The following is an 18883-nucleotide window of genomic DNA, read 5'->3' as shown; positions in this document are numbered from 1 at the left end:
ATCAAATGTTTTCACAATAATTTACATAATAATGGTTAGCAAGACACGGTGAAGGGAAATATGAAGAAGCTGGGTATGAACAGGAATGGTTGACAAGAAAGAGCTAGGAATAAAGATGGTTGGAGATGTTTGATCAGACCAAAGTGAGGACAGTCATCGTCGCATCGACAGACTGTGAGGATGATTATTATTATTAGTCTGGAAAGCTGGAAGGTAGCTGATTACTTATATAACTCTGATCATCTTGTAATCTTGATTGAAAGCGTCAGACTCTAGAAATAATATAGACAGTAATAAGACAGCTTCATAAAAGATCGCTTCGTACGGGTCTCGAACTCACAACATTCATCTCTATTACCTGCCATAATTGACTTCCTTCTGGTTTGCTGCTGGACTAACAGTAAGCCTGGAGATGCTCGACATTTCTTTCATTTATGATCAGTCAGCTCGCAGGTGGGTGTTTAAGTGGCTGGTTTCAAGGAGCCAGTCAAAGTTCTGAGACCAAATACTTCTAGCAACTTAGTGGCAAGCGCGGCACATGTGCGTGTAAGTTTTAGATGATTTTGCCCTAAAAATCTTTAAACACATAGGGTTCACACATGCACGCACACACGCTCACACACATACACACCCACACATGCACACTCTCACACGTGCACACACGCATGCACGCACACACGCATACACACACACACGCATACACACACACACGCACATACGCATACTCACATAAACACACACAAAAGACAAAGTAGGATTTGTTACTATATGCTTTCTCCAAGTAGTTTGACATAATGGACTTTCCTTTTTTTTCATTATCATTGTTGTCCCCTCCTGCTTACCCAATGTCTTTTGCCTGAAGTATGGAGTTTGCTATCGAACAGATCAACGTGATGCTGGAGTAGAGATGTTTCCGTTTCAAATTGAACCGGAACCAAGTTTTTAGCTCGTAATAGAAACTCTTTTGTAAATTAATTGTAACCCAAATTTATTAAATTAATTGATCGACAGATGATGTCATAATTTTTACAATTTCAAGTTTATCGGCTCCGAGTATAAGCTAGATGATATGGAGCAGACAACTCCAACATTTTTCTGCAGCCAGCTATTAGCTAGTTTTAAAGCGAATATTATAGATGTTAGACTCACTACTTAGTAACCAAACTGACTGAGAAGTATTGGGCTTTTATAGCAGTTTATTTCTACAGAGACAAGTTCCTTATACAGGGCGAAAACTTTAAGGTTGTTGGCTTGGCTCAGGCTAGCATCGGTATGGGTGATTTTCTAGATTGGTTCATTAACTGAGCAATTTAGATATTGTTACAATGATATGAATGTAAATGTACAGAAATGGCTCAGCAGAAGCTTGGAAATGTGCCAAAAATTTGAGATGTGTCTTCTTAAATTTTATTTTGACCGCCCATTTAGCTTCTCAGGTGAGGAGGATGGTGGTCTTTCTTCTCTGTGATCTCCTGACTGCTAAAGAACCATATACACACATGCTCATTTCTGAATAGAAATAGTGGTAAATTCTCATTTTTCCAGAAACTATTCATCTGTTGTTACTACTTATATATTATATTTGCAGACAATATTTGGCACATAGACATCAATGACAGTTTAAAGTTGTCATAGCTGTACAGTACATAGATCTATGACAATGTATAGTTATCAGAGTAGTACAAAGACATAAATGACAATGTGTAGTTGCAACATCTACTAAAATTTCTAATGAACCAATAAATATTATTCACATATTTTTTTCTATTTTGAAATAAGTATCAAATTTACTAGCTACAAAAATAATATCATTAGAAATAACTGAGAAAATATAGAATGTTTCTGTTATGCTCAGTCTGTAGAACAATTCCTCAATGGATTGATTAGATCAAATACATCGCGTGTGGTGCAGTGAAGTTTTAGGTTGTGATGTCTTGCAGGTGTGATGTCTTGCTGTCTCTTCATATTTATTTACCACCATCCTTTCGATAGCAAAAAATTTTTTTTTATTCACGCTAATATCTACAAAATGACTGTTAACACCACCTTACTACAGACCTCTCTGGAGTTTTGATAAAACAAATAAAATGGAAAAATGTTGTAACAAGACTCTCAAAAGACCACTCGTAGGCACAAAATTTAGCCTGCCTACCGACCTCTGTATGTTAGTAATGATTGATGGTTGTGGTGTAACCGTTGTAATTGAGGCAGGTATGGAAGCCAATGCTAGACTTCTTCAGAAAGTTTATTTGATGATTGTGAATGATGTTTTTTGTAATATTCCCACATCGCTTGTATTATCTCCCCTACAACCACGTCATTCGTGTTTTTAGCAATCAGTCTGAGCACGAATATGCCATCCTGTCGTAGGTAGTCTTCGCAGAAGTCTTTTGATGGTGTATAATCTCCTTTGGCAAAATTCTTGTGCATTATTTTAAGATATTTACGAACATACTGTCGGCGGTTCCTTCTGAAAAGTGTCCACATCCACAAAACAAAATTCAAAATGGTTGCTATAGAAATGAATACCAGCCAAAACCAGATAAATATGTAAACTTTTTCATTGAAAAGGTTTATGGGTAAGGCACACTGCACTGTGTATGGGTGTATTCGATTGCCAAGAGCTCGGATATCAAAATCACAAAGAGTTACTCGAGGAAATCTTTGAGAAGTCGTCCAGTTTTTACCTCGAGCCATATCTCTTACTACCTCTACTCCGTACAAGTAGTACCCATCGCCTAAGAAAGCGTTTAATAGGAACAGCTGTCCGATTCCATTTGCGATGTACAGGATTTTAACAAATAAATAAAGCATTATCAAATAGTTTCCATACCGTTTTCCACAAATGATGAAGCAGTTTCGAGCGATTGTTTGGCGACAGTTTGCGAAACACCCTGTCCGATACTCTCTTTGTGATCGAAGGGCTCTATCTAAATTTCTGACAATATATCTAATGGTTTTATCCCTTACTTCTGGACTTCCGTGTTCCGCTCCACCCACTACGGATACGATCTTATTTACATGAATCCCACTCTGATTGTTTAACTTTTTCCATAGCATACTCGGCGCAAAACAGAAGATCGCCTGCAGAAAGATCATAATAGGCACCCACTGGTAGTAAGCGATCTTGAAATCCTTGTTATCGTCTATGTTGGGTATCGCCTCATCCATCGGTACGTAGTAGGTATTACTAATCCAACAGATTTTGTTAGTATATTCAACCCATTCATGAGGAAACTGCGCCGGTGCCCAGCATGATATTGGGTCACCCACGTATTGACGAGTGCTGATAATGATCCCCAGTACTATGAAAATAAACATCGTATATCGATTGTTAAGACGGTCAATGCAGTCGTCATCATACCGTCGTCTAAATCTGGAAACTTCTGTCAATGGATAGAGAGCTTCAAGGAGAGCCATTCTGAAAGGGAAACAGATGGAAAGTGAGCACTTAAGATAATAACTTACCAAGTACATATATATCTCAAGAACATACTCTACACTGAGCCCGTACATGAGATGAGAAAGACTCGCTCCCATTCTCTACTCCATAATGCAGAGTACTTCCTTCCGAGGCTACATTCGTTTCTGCGACTAGTACGACACATGAATCTTCAACATCTGTTTCTCTCACTCTTTCGTCTGATATTGACACATTGTATTTGTTCAGGCAGCAAGCTTTGTGCTCTGAAATTATTTTTTTTGCCTCCGGGTCAGCCGACGCATGAAATTATTAATTAGTTTTTGAGTTGTGCGTGATGAGTGCAGTTTTTTAATCACGTTTTATCAAAGATTTTAGATTGCTAGAATTGTTCGATGGTCAACTTGGTAAAATTTTGTCTTTTAAACATTGTACCAAAAAACCGATTATGGATACGACAAGTTGAGTTGGCGCGATCACAAAAACTTGAAATAGGCAATCCTGTTATGCTAAGGTCACTACAATCCAGCAATATATAGCTATCCACCTATATACACAAATCTCAGTGTTTGTTTGTTTTGTTGTAATCCCTGTGTCCGATTAAAGCGCTTAAAATCTAGCGATAAAAAATCACCATGTCCTGGATTCGATATCAGAATCTTCACTTATAGAGGCAGCTCACTTAACCATTATATTATGTGTCCAGCTGAGCATAGCAAGTAATAAAAGCAAATGTATTCATTACATTGGTTGGAAAACTTGCGTTTAAAGCGCTTGATGCTCGCAAGCAAGTATTGTGTGTTGACAGTTATGTGTAACGAAGCGATTATTAGGCTCTCTGCAAACACTGCAATTGTTTTAAGAAAGGTAAGCTCCACCAGGTAAGTTAATAGTGGTGAGCAAATAGTCATTACATTGGTTAAGATACTCACGCTTGCAGCGTTTGCTTGGGATTAATAACTAGCACTGTTGAGCGTTACTTGTAATGATTGTTAAGCTGGCCCAAAAACGTGGGTATTGTTTTAGTAAAGATTTTAATAAAGTTCTATCTTTCCAGGTAAGTTCCTCAAATTCATTGTGTAACTATTGCATTACATGCACAACTCCAGTTGACATATTTGGTTAGTCTGTATATATATTCCTCAAAGTAAATGTATGTGTTAACGCATTCCGGCTAGAGATCCTAAAATCTTGAGATAAAGATTCCGTACCGAAGAAGATTCGATCTCAGACCCGGCCATTCACCAGACCGACGCACTATCCACTAGACCACAAAAATTGAATTGCTACTTTCCCAATATAAGTCAGTATATGAGAGCAAATACCCAACAAATTTGCGTACGACTCATACGGGTACAGTACAGTCTACAGGTCATACGTCACGAGAAGCTGTTCGCTCACATAATTAAACATACTGGCTGATAGCGCGCAGGCTAATAGTGAGCAATTCTAACTACTTCTCATTGTTTATAAGACAAAACACTTTTCTCATGATATGTAGTTTGAATGTTAGAATGGAAATGTTGTTATATGTTGAATACAAATCATTTTTTGTCCAAAGACTTTTCTATTACCCGGGCAATGCCGGGTAGCACAGCTAGTTTATTATAAAATTTAGCATTGTGTAAGCTTTGTGAACGATTTTATTGCTTACAAACATTTTCTACCATAATATATAGTTGTTTTGTATGCAAATAAACCACTATCAGATACTTGGATTAGAAAAAAAAAACAAATTTTCAAAAAACTGTAAAGTTTTAATTTTTATATGAAAAGCATCTGAGGCATCTGAATGTTAAAAAATTTCATAATAGCAAGCAAAGTACAGTGTTGAAGCTTAGAAGTAATGTTAGTTTTGGAATCACAGGTCACCAACTTTGATTTGAGTGTTCAGAACATGTTTAACACCTCTGCAGTCTATAAACAAGACCCCCTAGTCAAGGCATATCTATAATAAAAACTAAGTATATATATATATATATATATATATATATATATATATATATATATATATATATATAGTTTATATATATATATAATAATAATTTAATTTAATAATAATAATAATAATTTAATATAATATATATAGTTTATATAGTATATGTATATACTAAGTATATATATATATATATATATATATATACTTAGTTCTTATAATAGATAGAAGTTTCAGTGGCTGTCCGTCTGTTCAGAATGAAAAGCTTGCGTTGTGCTGGATTTGAACCCACAGAAATTGCAACCACCAGTTTCTAACCACGCATTAAACCAGTAAGCTACACAGTCCTTAGAATTCCAATGCTCTTATTACGCTCTTCCAATGCTCTTACCGTATACACTTTTCTCGATGGTACATGCTAAATGATGTACTAATTGATACATTGCGCCCACGAAGTACGATGCCCCTATTATAAAATATTTTTTACCTGACTATGAAACACGATTCTGTTTCGTCCTCGCCATACTAGGGCGAATTTGTTTTCCGCCATGCGATATTAACAATAATTTCTCTCAAAATTCAAATTTGACGATTGTTGTACTTATTACAACGAAATAACAAAAATGTCTATATGCTATTTTGCCGCTATATCAGTGCAGGTTTATTCATTATGCTAAAATCAAATTTGCAACCAGATGAGTGATAAATTTTAGTCAAACTTCCTTCAAGAATGTTTTTAGTAAGCTAAATTATTTAAGTCAGACTTAGCGTTTAAGCTACACGTCTGTCTCGAAAGTAAGAACTCTGCACATAGTGCATTGTAATGTTACATTTTTTTGCAGATCATAGCTACAAAATGCACCAAAGTTATTGTAGGTAACTATAATTACTTAAGATTAAAATATTGTTTTGTTACATTTTTTAATGATGATGATGATTTTGATGACTTTTACCAAGAGGTGATTGCATTAGATAACTACTATGGGCTTCTATACTACTCTATACGCCTATGCGATATTTTCCCCTTATGATGCCAACACTGAAACAAACTAAACTCATATAATTGTATACCAAATAATTTTTCATTGTAATCGTTGCAAAACAGACCATATTTAGCCAGTATTTGCTAATTTTTTACATTAACATTTAAACACCTTTACAGTTTTATTTTTTTTTTTAATTTATTACAACAAAGCACTTCTTTCATGATATGAAATTCAAAAGTTGCAGTTGTTTAAAATAGTTTGAAAACCTTCACAGTTGTTTTATTTTTTCTCTTAATTCATTTTAACTGCACAAAAAACACTTTTCTCATGATATGAATTATGAATGTTAGAATAGTAAATGTTATGTGCTATATCTATATAAATAAGTCTCAGTGTCTGTGATTTGGTCTGTGATTTGGTCTTTGATTTGGTCTTTGATTTGGGCTGTCCAGCTATAGCTATTAGAATCTTGGAATAAAGAATCCGTATCGCAGAAGATTTGATCTCGAGACCTTCCATTCACCAGGCAATAAGCTAACCAATGCAAGATGGTTAGCATCTAATGCATCTAATGCATCTATTCGAAATGCATTAGAATCATTGGGCGATATGATTATCAAGGTTAAAATACGCATTGCGACTCTGCATTACATCACGGTGCAATGTCACTAAAGCTAGCTCTCACGTCTCTTATTAGTTAGTTTAGCAATATGGATACTAGCTTGCTCAAATTACCTAGCGGCATTGTGCCAGGCTAATGGTAAGTGGCAGGCAACTACATTATCGACTACTGTTTATAAGCTGTTTTTAATATCCTTAATATTTATTGTTATTATTATAATAAATAATAATTATAATTTCTGCTAGTGTTAAATAAAAATAAACTTTTTGTCTATAGGCTTTTTTATTACCCAAGCAACGCTGAGTATTCAGCTAATATATATATATATACCTATATAGATATATATTTAAATTGACAAGCATGTTTTGTCTAACCAACCAGATAATGTAGCAGTGGACAAGAAGAGCGAGAGGTCTACTTTAATAGATATGGCAGTATCTATTAAAGTCCCAACAACTACTAAACAGCCAGCAAAGAAAAGGAAGAAGTAGAGAAATACCTCTCACTTGGAGAGAAGATTGAAAAGTGATGGCACGTAATAACAATTGAAATTCTTATAGCAATTGCAGCAGTGGGTATAATAACCCCTGCTTATCAACAAGGGAACAATCAACACAAGTGAATTGCAGAAAAATGTACTACTGGGAATGGCTAAGATCTTGAGGTGAGGGCTCATACTCACAGGTCTATGGCAGGAAACCCATGCTTGATTAGATATTACTACCCAGTTGAGTTAACTGAAGTAAAGAAAATATTATATATACTGGTAAATATATATACTAGCGGAATGCCCGGCATTGCACGGGTATTAAAACTCAGCATATAAACAGTAAAAGGTAATGTAGTTGCCTGCTATTAGCCTAGCACATTGCTAATGGCTAATGTGAGTAAGCTTACTAATAAGAGCCGTGAGAGCAAGCATAAAATTATGTTGCGCTGTAATGGAGAACGGTAGCGTATTGTCACCCACATAGCAGAATATATCTAATAAATTCATCAATATTGCGTAGCTCAATGGTTCAGCATGTTATCTAGGGAATAGGAGGTTTCGAGATCAAATCCAAAATGGCACGAATATTTCTTTCCTAAATTTGAATAGCTATGGCCGGACACACTGAACGACGGACTTACAGATTTATATATATATATAGAAAATAGACAACCAGCTTTTACTGGTATATATAATAGTGCAATGTGAGAGAGCTATGCATACATGTTCACATAAGTTGGTGAATTAGTTTATCTGGGCAGTCATAAACAAGTCGTAAACGAATTATTTTAAGGCCCCTTGTTCTTCAGTTTCAACCATGGATATAATAAACCCTATTTATTTGTATAAAAATATATTTATTATATATTATAAATGTATTGTGAGAATAATAGGGTTTATTATATCTATGGTTTCAACTCAAAATCAATATGCAACTAAAAAAAACTTGTCCTAACCAATCACACCACCTGTTACATATACTTCAATTTTGAGCGTTCCTGTAAGCTTATAAGTTTATTAAGCATGGTTTTAAACAATTAGCAAGCGGTTTTAAGTACGTTCTATTTACACATAATCAATATGATTGAAATTTCAATTAATTTCTAAAGCATAATGCATAGTGTGTATCTTAGATTGCTATGGTTGAAATAGAATGAAAAACATACATTTATAAAAGTACCATAAATAAATACCTCTGTGATTAAACTACTAAAACAACTACCTAGCTTAAATGAGTAGTTGATTAATGTATAGCCGATTTTAACCAAAAAACATGTCTTTTATTGCAGTAATTCATGCTCATAGAATATTTCGTGTCAATGGCCAACAAACTGGAATAAAAGAAGCATGATTCTTTGATTATTTCCAAAATCAAAATACCATATTCACTCTCCTACGTTCTAATCAAAATACCATGTTCACTCTCCTACTATCTGATCAAAATACCATGTTCACTCTTCTACTATCTAATCAAAGTACCATGTTCACTCTCCTACTATCTGATCAAAATACCATGTTCACTCTCCTACTATCTAATCAAAGTACTATGTTCTCACTCCTACTATCTAATCAAAGTACCATGTTCACTCTCCTACTATCTAATCAAAGTACTATGTTCTCACTCCTACTATCTAATCAAAGTACCATGTTCACTCTCCTACTATCTAATCAAAGTACCATGTTCACTCTCTTACTATCTAATCAAAGTACCATGTTCACTCTCCTACTATCTAATCAAAGTACCATGTTCACTCTCTTACTATCTAATCAAAGTACCATGTTCACTCTCCTACTATCTAATCAAAGTACCATGTTCACTCTCTTACTATCTAATCAAAATACCATGTTCACTCTCCTACTATCTAATCAAAGTACCATGTTCACTCTCCTACTATCTAATCAAAGTACCATGTTCATTCTCCTACTATCTAATCAAAGTACCATGTTCATTCTCCTACTATCTAATCAAAGTACCATGTTCACTCTCTTACTATCTAATCAAAGTACCGTGTTCACTCTCCTACTATCTAATCAAAGTACCATGTTCATTCTCCTACTATCTAATCAAAGTACCGTGTTCACTCTCCTACTATCTGATCAAAGTACCGTGTTCACTCTCCTACTATCTAATCAAAGTACCATGTTCACTCTCCTACTATCTAATCAAAGTACCATGTTCACTCTCCTACTATCTAGTCAAAGTACCGTGTTCACTCTCCTACTATCTAATCTGGTTATCAGACCTGCTGTGCATATAGTAATCTATGTTTTGTTAGTAATAACATTCCAAACTTATACTGTCGATCTCAAATCATAACCTATTAAAAATGCATTACTTCAAAAATAAAATTAAATGAGTGTTGAGAAAGTTAAATTAGGAATGGAAGATTAAGTTCAGACGAGTTATTTGATTCTTACTGCTAGTCAAGATGTAGTTTATGCTATATACACAAAGTAATTAGCGTTCATATTTACACTAGTGTCTGTTTATACATAAATGTACAAGATGCAGAAGTCATGTATGCATCAGCTAGATTTGTCATTATATACCAAAACGTATTTTAGGTCACATATCCTGGAAACAGTTTAGGAGCAAGTAAATAATTACAACTTTGACATTTTCATGCTTGATTTGTTTCAAGCGAATAAAATATGTTGTTGTATTGTCAAGAATTTAATTGATCATATGTCTGGTCAACTCCAAAAGTACTGCTAGTATCTTGCATAGGGTACAACTTGAAGTGGTTATTTAAAGTGTTAACTTTTTCCATTTGCAGCGATAAATTTATATTTCACTAGTTAATTAATATGACAGCAAACTTTAAATGATGAAATACTGAACTATAATGATTGAAATGTGAACATAATATTATATCGGCAATAAAATATGAACCTAATATTATATTGGCAATAAAATATGAAACTAATATTATATTGGCAATAAAATATGAACCTAATGTTATATTTGCAATAAAATATGAACCTAATATTATATCGGCAATAAAATATGAACTTAATATTATATTGGCAATAAAATATGAACCTAATATTATATTGGCAATAAAATATGAAACTAATATTATATTGGCAATAAAATATGAACCTAATATTATATTGGCAATAAAATATGAACCTAATATTATATTGGCAATAAAATATAAACCTAATATTATATTTACAATAAAATATAAACTTTAAATTGATAATTTGACTACTAGTGAATTGTCTCTCTTTCTTTCTCTTGCAGTCAGTCAAGGTGACTAAGACTGTTTTTGGTTGTGGCTTATGTATGCTAGCAGATCTTCAACCAGCTCGATTAAAAGAAGTCATCTCCCACGAGTTTGTATTGATATGCTTCCATTTTAATTTCCCCTTGGCTACATTTTATAGCATGAATTGCTGTCATGTGTAATCATAGTAATCTAGTCTTAATCGTTTAAAAAAACTAGCTCAATTAGCGAGTTAAAACATAATAAATTTGTATTAATTTGTGAACAGAAGCTTATAGAATGGCCTACTAAAACAACTGCGACTTATTTTAAATTAATCTTGGATATTTAAGTAAAAACTGCCCTGATCTGTATCTATGGTTGGAAGCACAATCATGGCAAGTCAACTGCCGGAATATCATTTCTCAGATAAAATTCAGCTCACCGTCAAAGTTGTTTGGCACTTTTGTGGAAATTTCATTATTCAGATAAATAGCCTATAGCATATGGATATGAATTTTTACATTGTCCAAAATTAATCAAAGTATTTGTTCCATAGAGCTGAAACCTTGCTTCTTGCAATCATGTTTCAATAAAAACACAATTGAATGCCACATTTTCTTTAATAAAATTCTATAAAAATACACATGGCACATTTATTTAACCCAAATGGACTAAGTGAATAATTCTAGTTTGATCAGCTTCTCACAAATAAACGATGCCATTTTAAAGATATCTGAATGATGCTGTCTGCTACCATGTGTATATATATATATATATATGTATATATATATATATATATATTATATGTGTTTATGATCACATTGGCAGCAATCATGCAGCTGGCGTTATCTGAATATCGTTATCCAGACAGTTTTGGCTTTTAATAATGGACAACATATCCAAAAATTTAAGCAGTTGGGAACATGAATTTTGAGCACAACCTACAAGTATTTATTTACAACGCTAATGCGTTTATCTATAAAGGTCATTTGAGTGTCACATAACAATTCTACCCAGAGATACCTTAAATGAACTTAAACTCAAAACAATTGTATAGCCTTGATTTTTGAGTTACAAATTATATGAAAACATGAAAAGCAGGTTTTCCATACCAACTTACAGATAAAATAACGTATTCTTTGAGCTCAGATGATTTAGACTAAGAATATACCAGAAACAGGGTCTTGCAGAAAAGGTTTTCTGACCATTTTCACGTAACCATTTCTGATATCTGAATAACACCAATGACTAAACAACTAGACAGACAAGACTTCTCATACCAAACTTAAAACATTTGCATGCTGATCTTTATTCTAAAAGTAACTAACAAGTCTCTATTCAGTGAAAAACTCTTGGAAGCTCCCGTAACGATACTAACCTCAGTGACTAGCGTCTTTCTCTCCAAGGAAACCGAGCCAGGTCTTGACTCGCTTAAATCTCTAAATGATTCCAGACAAAGCTTGAGCTCAGGGGCTTCTGAAATAATTTATTCAGATGTAAACTCTTGCTTTTCATAACGTAATGTATGTAGAGAGAAAATCTATAGTAAATAGCGTTCTACGTGAAGTTATTGATCTAGATAAGGCATGGCGCGAAGCAGTGACAACTTTGCGGCAGCACTTTTCAATGCACGTAGAGAGGCAGCAATTATGACATACAATTGAGAGTCTAGAAACGTTTAGTGATACCATACATAGGTTACCTCATTAGACATGTAGTCTTTATGGCAAGACATGTCAAATACTAGGCTTTTAATATTCTCTTCAATAATGCCAATAGACTTATTGAAAAGACTATTCAATTAGTAAACTATAGAAAAACAAAAAAGATCATTATTCTATAATAGAATAGTTTGGTAAACACATTTTTACTGGAATGTTTTTAATTTTAAAGACCTAAGTCTCTTTGACGATGCCGATTGAATGATTTTAGCCGGAATCTTTCTCAAAGCATCAATATCGGTACAGTTTACTGTTAGAGCTAATGGCGCTGTTAGACCATTAATCTATCTGTATTCTTAAACATACTACTGGCTGTTTATGCTATCCTGTTTTTTATCGTGCTGCTTTGATAGCGGAATAACAAACCAAAATCAATATACAACTAATTTGGTTAGGTCATGATACTGATAGGTTTAATGTACGTCATAGTAGTTAAGTTAAGTATGTACTGAAAGGGAACAACTAAAGATGAGCAAGTGGTTAGTATTCCACAACACCTTGTCAAGAATATATGTTTGTTATGTCGCCCGACTATTTTTCATATATTTGTGTATCTAACACTCGTTTTGGTTTGGCAGATCTGTATAACTACTGTTCAGGATTTTAGTCATATTTTTAAGTGTTTTAATTTGCTTCCTATTTATTAATTAATGTTCAGTAAATGCTGACTCATATTTTGGAATCCCTAATATCAGCCGAATCTGCCATATCAGGCGACATCTCCCAATACCGGCCGGTATCTGCCATTTTTATGGTATTTAAGGAGGCCCTAATTTTTGAGGAGAACAAGATCGGCGTTAGACCGATCAGAGATTGAGATCTGATATATATACAATTGTAGGCCTATTACATCATTTGGAAACTATTTTATTAACAATAAATGGACTTGTGCAATAACACAGCTGAATGAAAGAAGTCCAGCAGCATCATCTTTAATATAAATATAAACCAGTGTCAATACTTTTTCACTATAATATATACACCGTTAGTATTACTAAAACGTTAACTAAAAAGAACCTCTACACTGAAAATAAAACTTCCCCACAATAAAATTACAATAATAATATGGGAAGAGGAAAAAATACTTAACTATTCAGCGAAGGTTCATTCGCCACTTATCACCTGAAAAGTGCGGTTGCGCGGAACTGTTTTGTAGTGACTTTTAGCTAAATATTTTTTCTCTGACCCACTCATGACATATAAGCACATAGATCCACACACAAACTACTAGTTAAACTTTATTATTATGTGCTTTAGCACAGGAGTGCGGCTCTAAACTAGTGCTTCTATATACTTGTCAAAAATTTCGTGCACTCACACACATACAAACTGCCTGTTCTTACTAAGTGCAACGATTCAATGGGCTGAGCTTGACTTCATACGTTTTAAAATAACTATTGATTAAGTTGTTACTAACCTAACTTTTAAAAAGCAAATAAGTACATAAGCAGACACCTCAAAGCTTTCTAGAGGCTTTGAGCAAACATAACAGTTACAGCTTTAATCAATAAGTTACAAGGGTGAGTCAGTGATTGGGTTATCATTATGTAACTACAAGTTGTAGAACTGATAGTCTCTACAAAACATCAAGCCAATATATCTTACCTTCTACTGCATTTTGTACTTAGAAATTATAGTTTATTACAATAACAGATCTTCGAAAAAATCTCCCACAATTTCTTCAATTTGCAAAAGCATATGAGCCCTGGAAAGAACAACAAACAAGCGTGACTGCAGTAAAACCTGATGAGTTTCTAATGACAGCAAAAGCGAAGGATACAGCTATTGAGAAGTTGTGGCAGCAATCAATAATTCATGCTGACACAAAAAGGAGGTTTCTATAAGCGCTTGCATTGATGTGTTCTAACGCTAGTGTTAGCATTTGTTTTAATGAAGGGTCTCTACCATTTGCAATCCCACCAGGGGCAGGGCAGCAATGTTGTATACGTGTATCCGTGGCTACGGAATCTCTCATTCATGCTACTAGGATAAGCATAGTTAACATTATTCCAGTATCAATAGAAAGCATTGTTTACAGCAGTGTAAACGATTGACATTTTCACGCCATAAAACTCTTAAGTCAATAACAACCATTGTATTTATATTATGTGCTTTCACGAAGACCTGAGTGTAGAAGCCTTTATGACATTAGTTGAAGGTTCAAGCACTTGTTTCATCTCATATTCTTGGATTATTGTACCATTTTCTGAACAGTAATATAATAAAATGGATGTGTTACAATATTGTGTCTCATGGCATAAGTACTGCTTTTCATTATCACCAAACATCACTAAAATATTGGAAATGAAAAATTGCTTGGATAAGTGAAAGCCATATTTTAGATGACATTAAGATATTTATTTTTAGTGTAACATCTGAAATGTTATTTATATATTCTACACCATCTGTAGACTCCAACTCGACCAGTCAAAATTACGTTGAACACTCTTGGTATGAGAAATATAACTTGTCTTTAATATGAGGGTTTACCATGAAAGACACCTAGATATATTACATTATATTTCCAACCAGGAGCTTAAATTTGTTTTGTAATAAAATGAAAAGTGTTACAATATTGTGTCTCATGGCATAAATACTGCTATTCATTATCAAAACATCATGAAGGAATAGAAACAATGAGTTAAACTAGACAAAAATAAGTTTTTGGAGAAAGTCATTCTTTGTCTTTAATATAACTTAAATTTATAGCAAATGTGTGTTTTCTTCTTGCTTTGATTTATCAAAATTTTTGAATAAAAATTAAATAAAAATAAATAAAAATAAAAATATGCATCAACTAGCATATTGTCTGATGTGTGATGTAAATCTATTAGCACCAATTCTATTACAATAGGTGCTATTGTAATAGAATTATTGTAATAGAATTATTGTAATAATTAATACAATATGGTACTATTGTAATATATTACTATTAGTACCAGTTACATCAGCTAAAGTTAGACGCAATTGGTTAGAAGAATCTCCCTCAACAATAACTTACCAGGTGAAGACATTCAGGTATATTATCCAACATTTCCAAACAAGAGATTACGATCGTCTCACCAACAAACTGCAGTATGAGCCATCCATTACTGATCTTGTATGACTTTCTCAAGCAGGATTCTTCGATTTGACAAAGTTATGGCTTCTCTTTTTAAAGCCAGTGGCATAATTGCTCTCACCATTTGCTAAGGTTTTGACGCTGAAACAGTTTACGCTGCAGGGAGTAGTTACTAGTTGTGGTATTATTGCAGGCTAGTTGATTGTAAATCTTGTCTCATTTATTTTTAGTTGTCATTCCTCTCTGTGAAAGTAATTAGACAGTTTTTGCAAAATACAGTTATGCTCTACAATAATAAAGCTTGTTTATATGAAGGAATTTTATACCACTAACCACATACTAAAAACATCACTTGAACAAGAGCATTCTCTACATTTGAACCTAAAATAATTTTAATAATTATTTAAATTTATTCTTCAGGTTTGAGTAAGAACACGAGTAAAAAGTTTTTATAATAATTTAAAATTTTTGTTAACATCCTGTAAATGAATAAATATCAGAAGCTAATAAATAGATATAAACTTTATTATTATTGTTTAATGCGGTTCAAATCAAATTACACCATGAGACAAAAAATAATATAAAATAAAATAAAGAATACTAAAATAAAATTATACGTGTTAAAAGAAGGAAAAGCTCTTATTACATAACGCTGTTCTAGAATGTGAATTGGCAAGGTGTTGGTGTTTGGTATAAAGTATAGTATAATTTGTAGGGAAGTAGAGATGTAATGGAAGGTAAGACAGTTTGGAAACTTTTTGGTTGACAATCACTCCGTCATCATGATAATGAACTTTTTAATACAAAGTGGCGTGTTAGTCGGCTTACATTCTCTATAATTTCATGTATCTCTTAAAAACGTCCACCAAAAGGATCATTAGTTTTGAATGTTCTAAAGGTCAAAGATATAAAAGAGAGTGAATATGACATTTTTCTGTTTACTGCAGCATAATGGCAGACATTTTTTCCAGAAGGCAAAATCGATCTAGGACAGGGATTATGGATACGACGAGAGCTTTGCAAAAGTGGTGTCTCTAGCACTGACAATAAGCCATTTAGTTACAGCTGAACTGCACTACATATTGATTTACGCCAACTACAATATAACTTTCTATTAATCAGTGATATAACACTCAATGCTATACTATTGATTCATCATTTAACTAATGGGAAACACGACTACGTCGCAAGTATTGATCCGTAGCTTTCTCTCTTTCCTAAGGCATACCATGGCCTGTGATGCGCTAAGGACTAAGTGTGTACTCGTGGTAGCCCAGGCTCAATGTTTTGATGACTTATTGTGTGCTTTGTTGATATCACACCTGATCTGACTGGCCATGTATGCATGAATAGATGTAAGCATTCTTGTGCTAGATCACCTTCCTACTAGTCTTTGCTTAGCATCCTAACTTTTTATCAAATTCGATTGTTGATGAATACAATGAGCCTAATTTCCCAAGTGTGCGCGGAAGAAATGATTTGAGCCATTTCCTTTAGATAATTAAGTTCACAATTACTGCAACTCAATCTATGTGTAACATGTACTGTTTAGCCAATGCTTTGCAAAAATTTCATTTCCGTAGGTCAAGTCTCCGTTACATAAAATGGAAACGAGAGAGAAAAAATGGTGTGCTATGGTTATGACTATAGTTACAGGTTCTCACTAGTCATCTCATTTTAAATTACTACTGGTGCTGGCTGAGCAGCTTGCAGTTTGATAAGTTGGAATTAATGAAGCACTAGCTGTGCTAACCGGCGCTGCCCGGGTAATAAAAAAGTCTGGACAGAAAATTGATTTGTATTTAACATATAACAACATTTGCCATTCTTACTTTCAAACTACATATCATGAGAAAAGTGTTTTGTGTAGTTGGAATAAATTAAGAGAAAAATTAAAAAAACTGTAAAGGTTTTAAAACTTTGTCAAACAATTGTAACTTTCAAGCTATTAGCCTGGCACATTGCCAATGGAAAATTGCAGTAAGCTGCTAGGCTTCTAATGACTGTACTCCATGACATTGCATCAGCATTGTTGTCTAGCTGCAGTTATTCTAATAATAGCTATAGCCGGAATGCGGACAGACATACGACATACGGACATACTTTGAAAAATATATATATAGATGTGTGGGCTGAGGAAAGCTCTTCTGTATCAATTTATTTTGCTATGCGTTACAATTGCCGTTTATTACATAAAGCTGCATGCGAATGTTGAAGCGATTTCTGGATTTGATGGCCCGAGTCACTCTCTCGACAGGATGGAAATGGTATTCAGAAGGCAAGAACAGGTTGAGACAAGCTAGCATTTCCATCCTGTTGCAGTGGCTGGCCAATGAATAAGTTTGTTTATCCTTCTCCCCCTAAATGCTGTCACGATGCATCCCCGAAATATCGCAGTGCTTTAACAAATGTTGTTGCTGTTTTTGTAAGTGTGTCCAGCTCACACTCCCCGTGCATAAGGATTGAAAGTACAGTCGCTATCAGCTTGACCCGTGTATATACATACTATACTCATGCTATAAGTACAATGTATCAATTTAATTTAGCAGCTTGTTTTTCTGTCTGATTTATATGTACAGGCATGTTACATGTACATGCTTGAAATCGAATGAACATTCGAACTAAGCAAGTTTAAGTTTCATTAAAAGTAAAAAAGGCATGATTCTCTATCCTCCTGCTTGTTTGATCAAAATTAAAAGTTGTATCAGTGCAGTTCACAGCGTTAAGTTATTAAATTAATAATGCACAAACTCTTTTTCATCTTGCTGAAATCTAGTTGACCAGTTGAGCTGAGCAATTGAGTTGACCAGTTGAGTTGAGCAATTGAGTTGACCAGTTGAGTTGAGCAATTGAGTTGACCAGTTGAGTTGAGCAATTGAGTTGACCAGTTGAGTTGAGCAATTGAGTTGACCAGTTGAGTTAAGCAATTGAGTTGACCAGTTGAGTTGAGCAATTGAGTTGACCAGTTGAGTTGAGCAATTGAGTTGACCAGTTGAGTTGAGCAATTGAGTTGACCAGTTGAGTTGAGCAATTGAGTTGACCAGTTGAGTTGAGCAATTGAGTTGACCAGTTGAGTTGAGCAATTGAGTTGACCAGTTGAGTTGAGCAATTGAGTTGACCAGTTGAGTTGAGCAATTGAGTTGACCAGTTGAGTTAAGCAATTGAGTTGACCAGTTGAGTTGAGCAATTGAGTTGACCAGTTGAGTTGAGCAATTGAGTTGACCAGTTGAGTTGAGCAATTGAGTTGACCAGTTGAGTTGAGCAATTGAGTTGACCAGTTGAGTTGAGCAATTGAGTTGACCAGTTGAGTTAAGCAATTGAGTTGACCAGTTGAGTTGAGCAATTGAGTTGACCAGTTGAGTTGAGCAATTGAGTTGACCAGTTGAGATGAGCAATTGAGTTGACCAGTTGAGATGAGCTAATGAGTTTATTGA

General features: G+C 34.2%; 1 protein-coding gene across 1 annotated transcript; it reads right to left on the bottom strand.

The window, feature by feature from the left end:
- Positions 1-1798: 1798 nt before the first annotated feature.
- On the bottom strand, positions 1799-3420 carry LOC137391468 (innexin unc-9-like). Its single transcript, XM_068077953.1, has one exon. The coding sequence runs from the start codon at positions 3418-3420 to the stop codon at positions 2227-2229; it is 1194 nt and encodes a 397-aa protein (XP_067934054.1). The 3' UTR covers positions 1799-2226.
- Between the last annotated feature and the right edge of the window lie 15463 nt (positions 3421-18883).

The sequence above is a fragment of the Watersipora subatra genome, chromosome 3 (assembly GCF_963576615.1).
Source record: "Watersipora subatra chromosome 3, tzWatSuba1.1, whole genome shotgun sequence".
In the NCBI taxonomy this organism is placed as follows: domain Eukaryota; kingdom Metazoa; phylum Bryozoa; class Gymnolaemata; order Cheilostomatida; family Watersiporidae; genus Watersipora; species Watersipora subatra.
The sequence above is the reverse complement of the archived record's forward strand: the minus strand, read 5'-3'. Positions and strand labels throughout refer to the sequence as shown.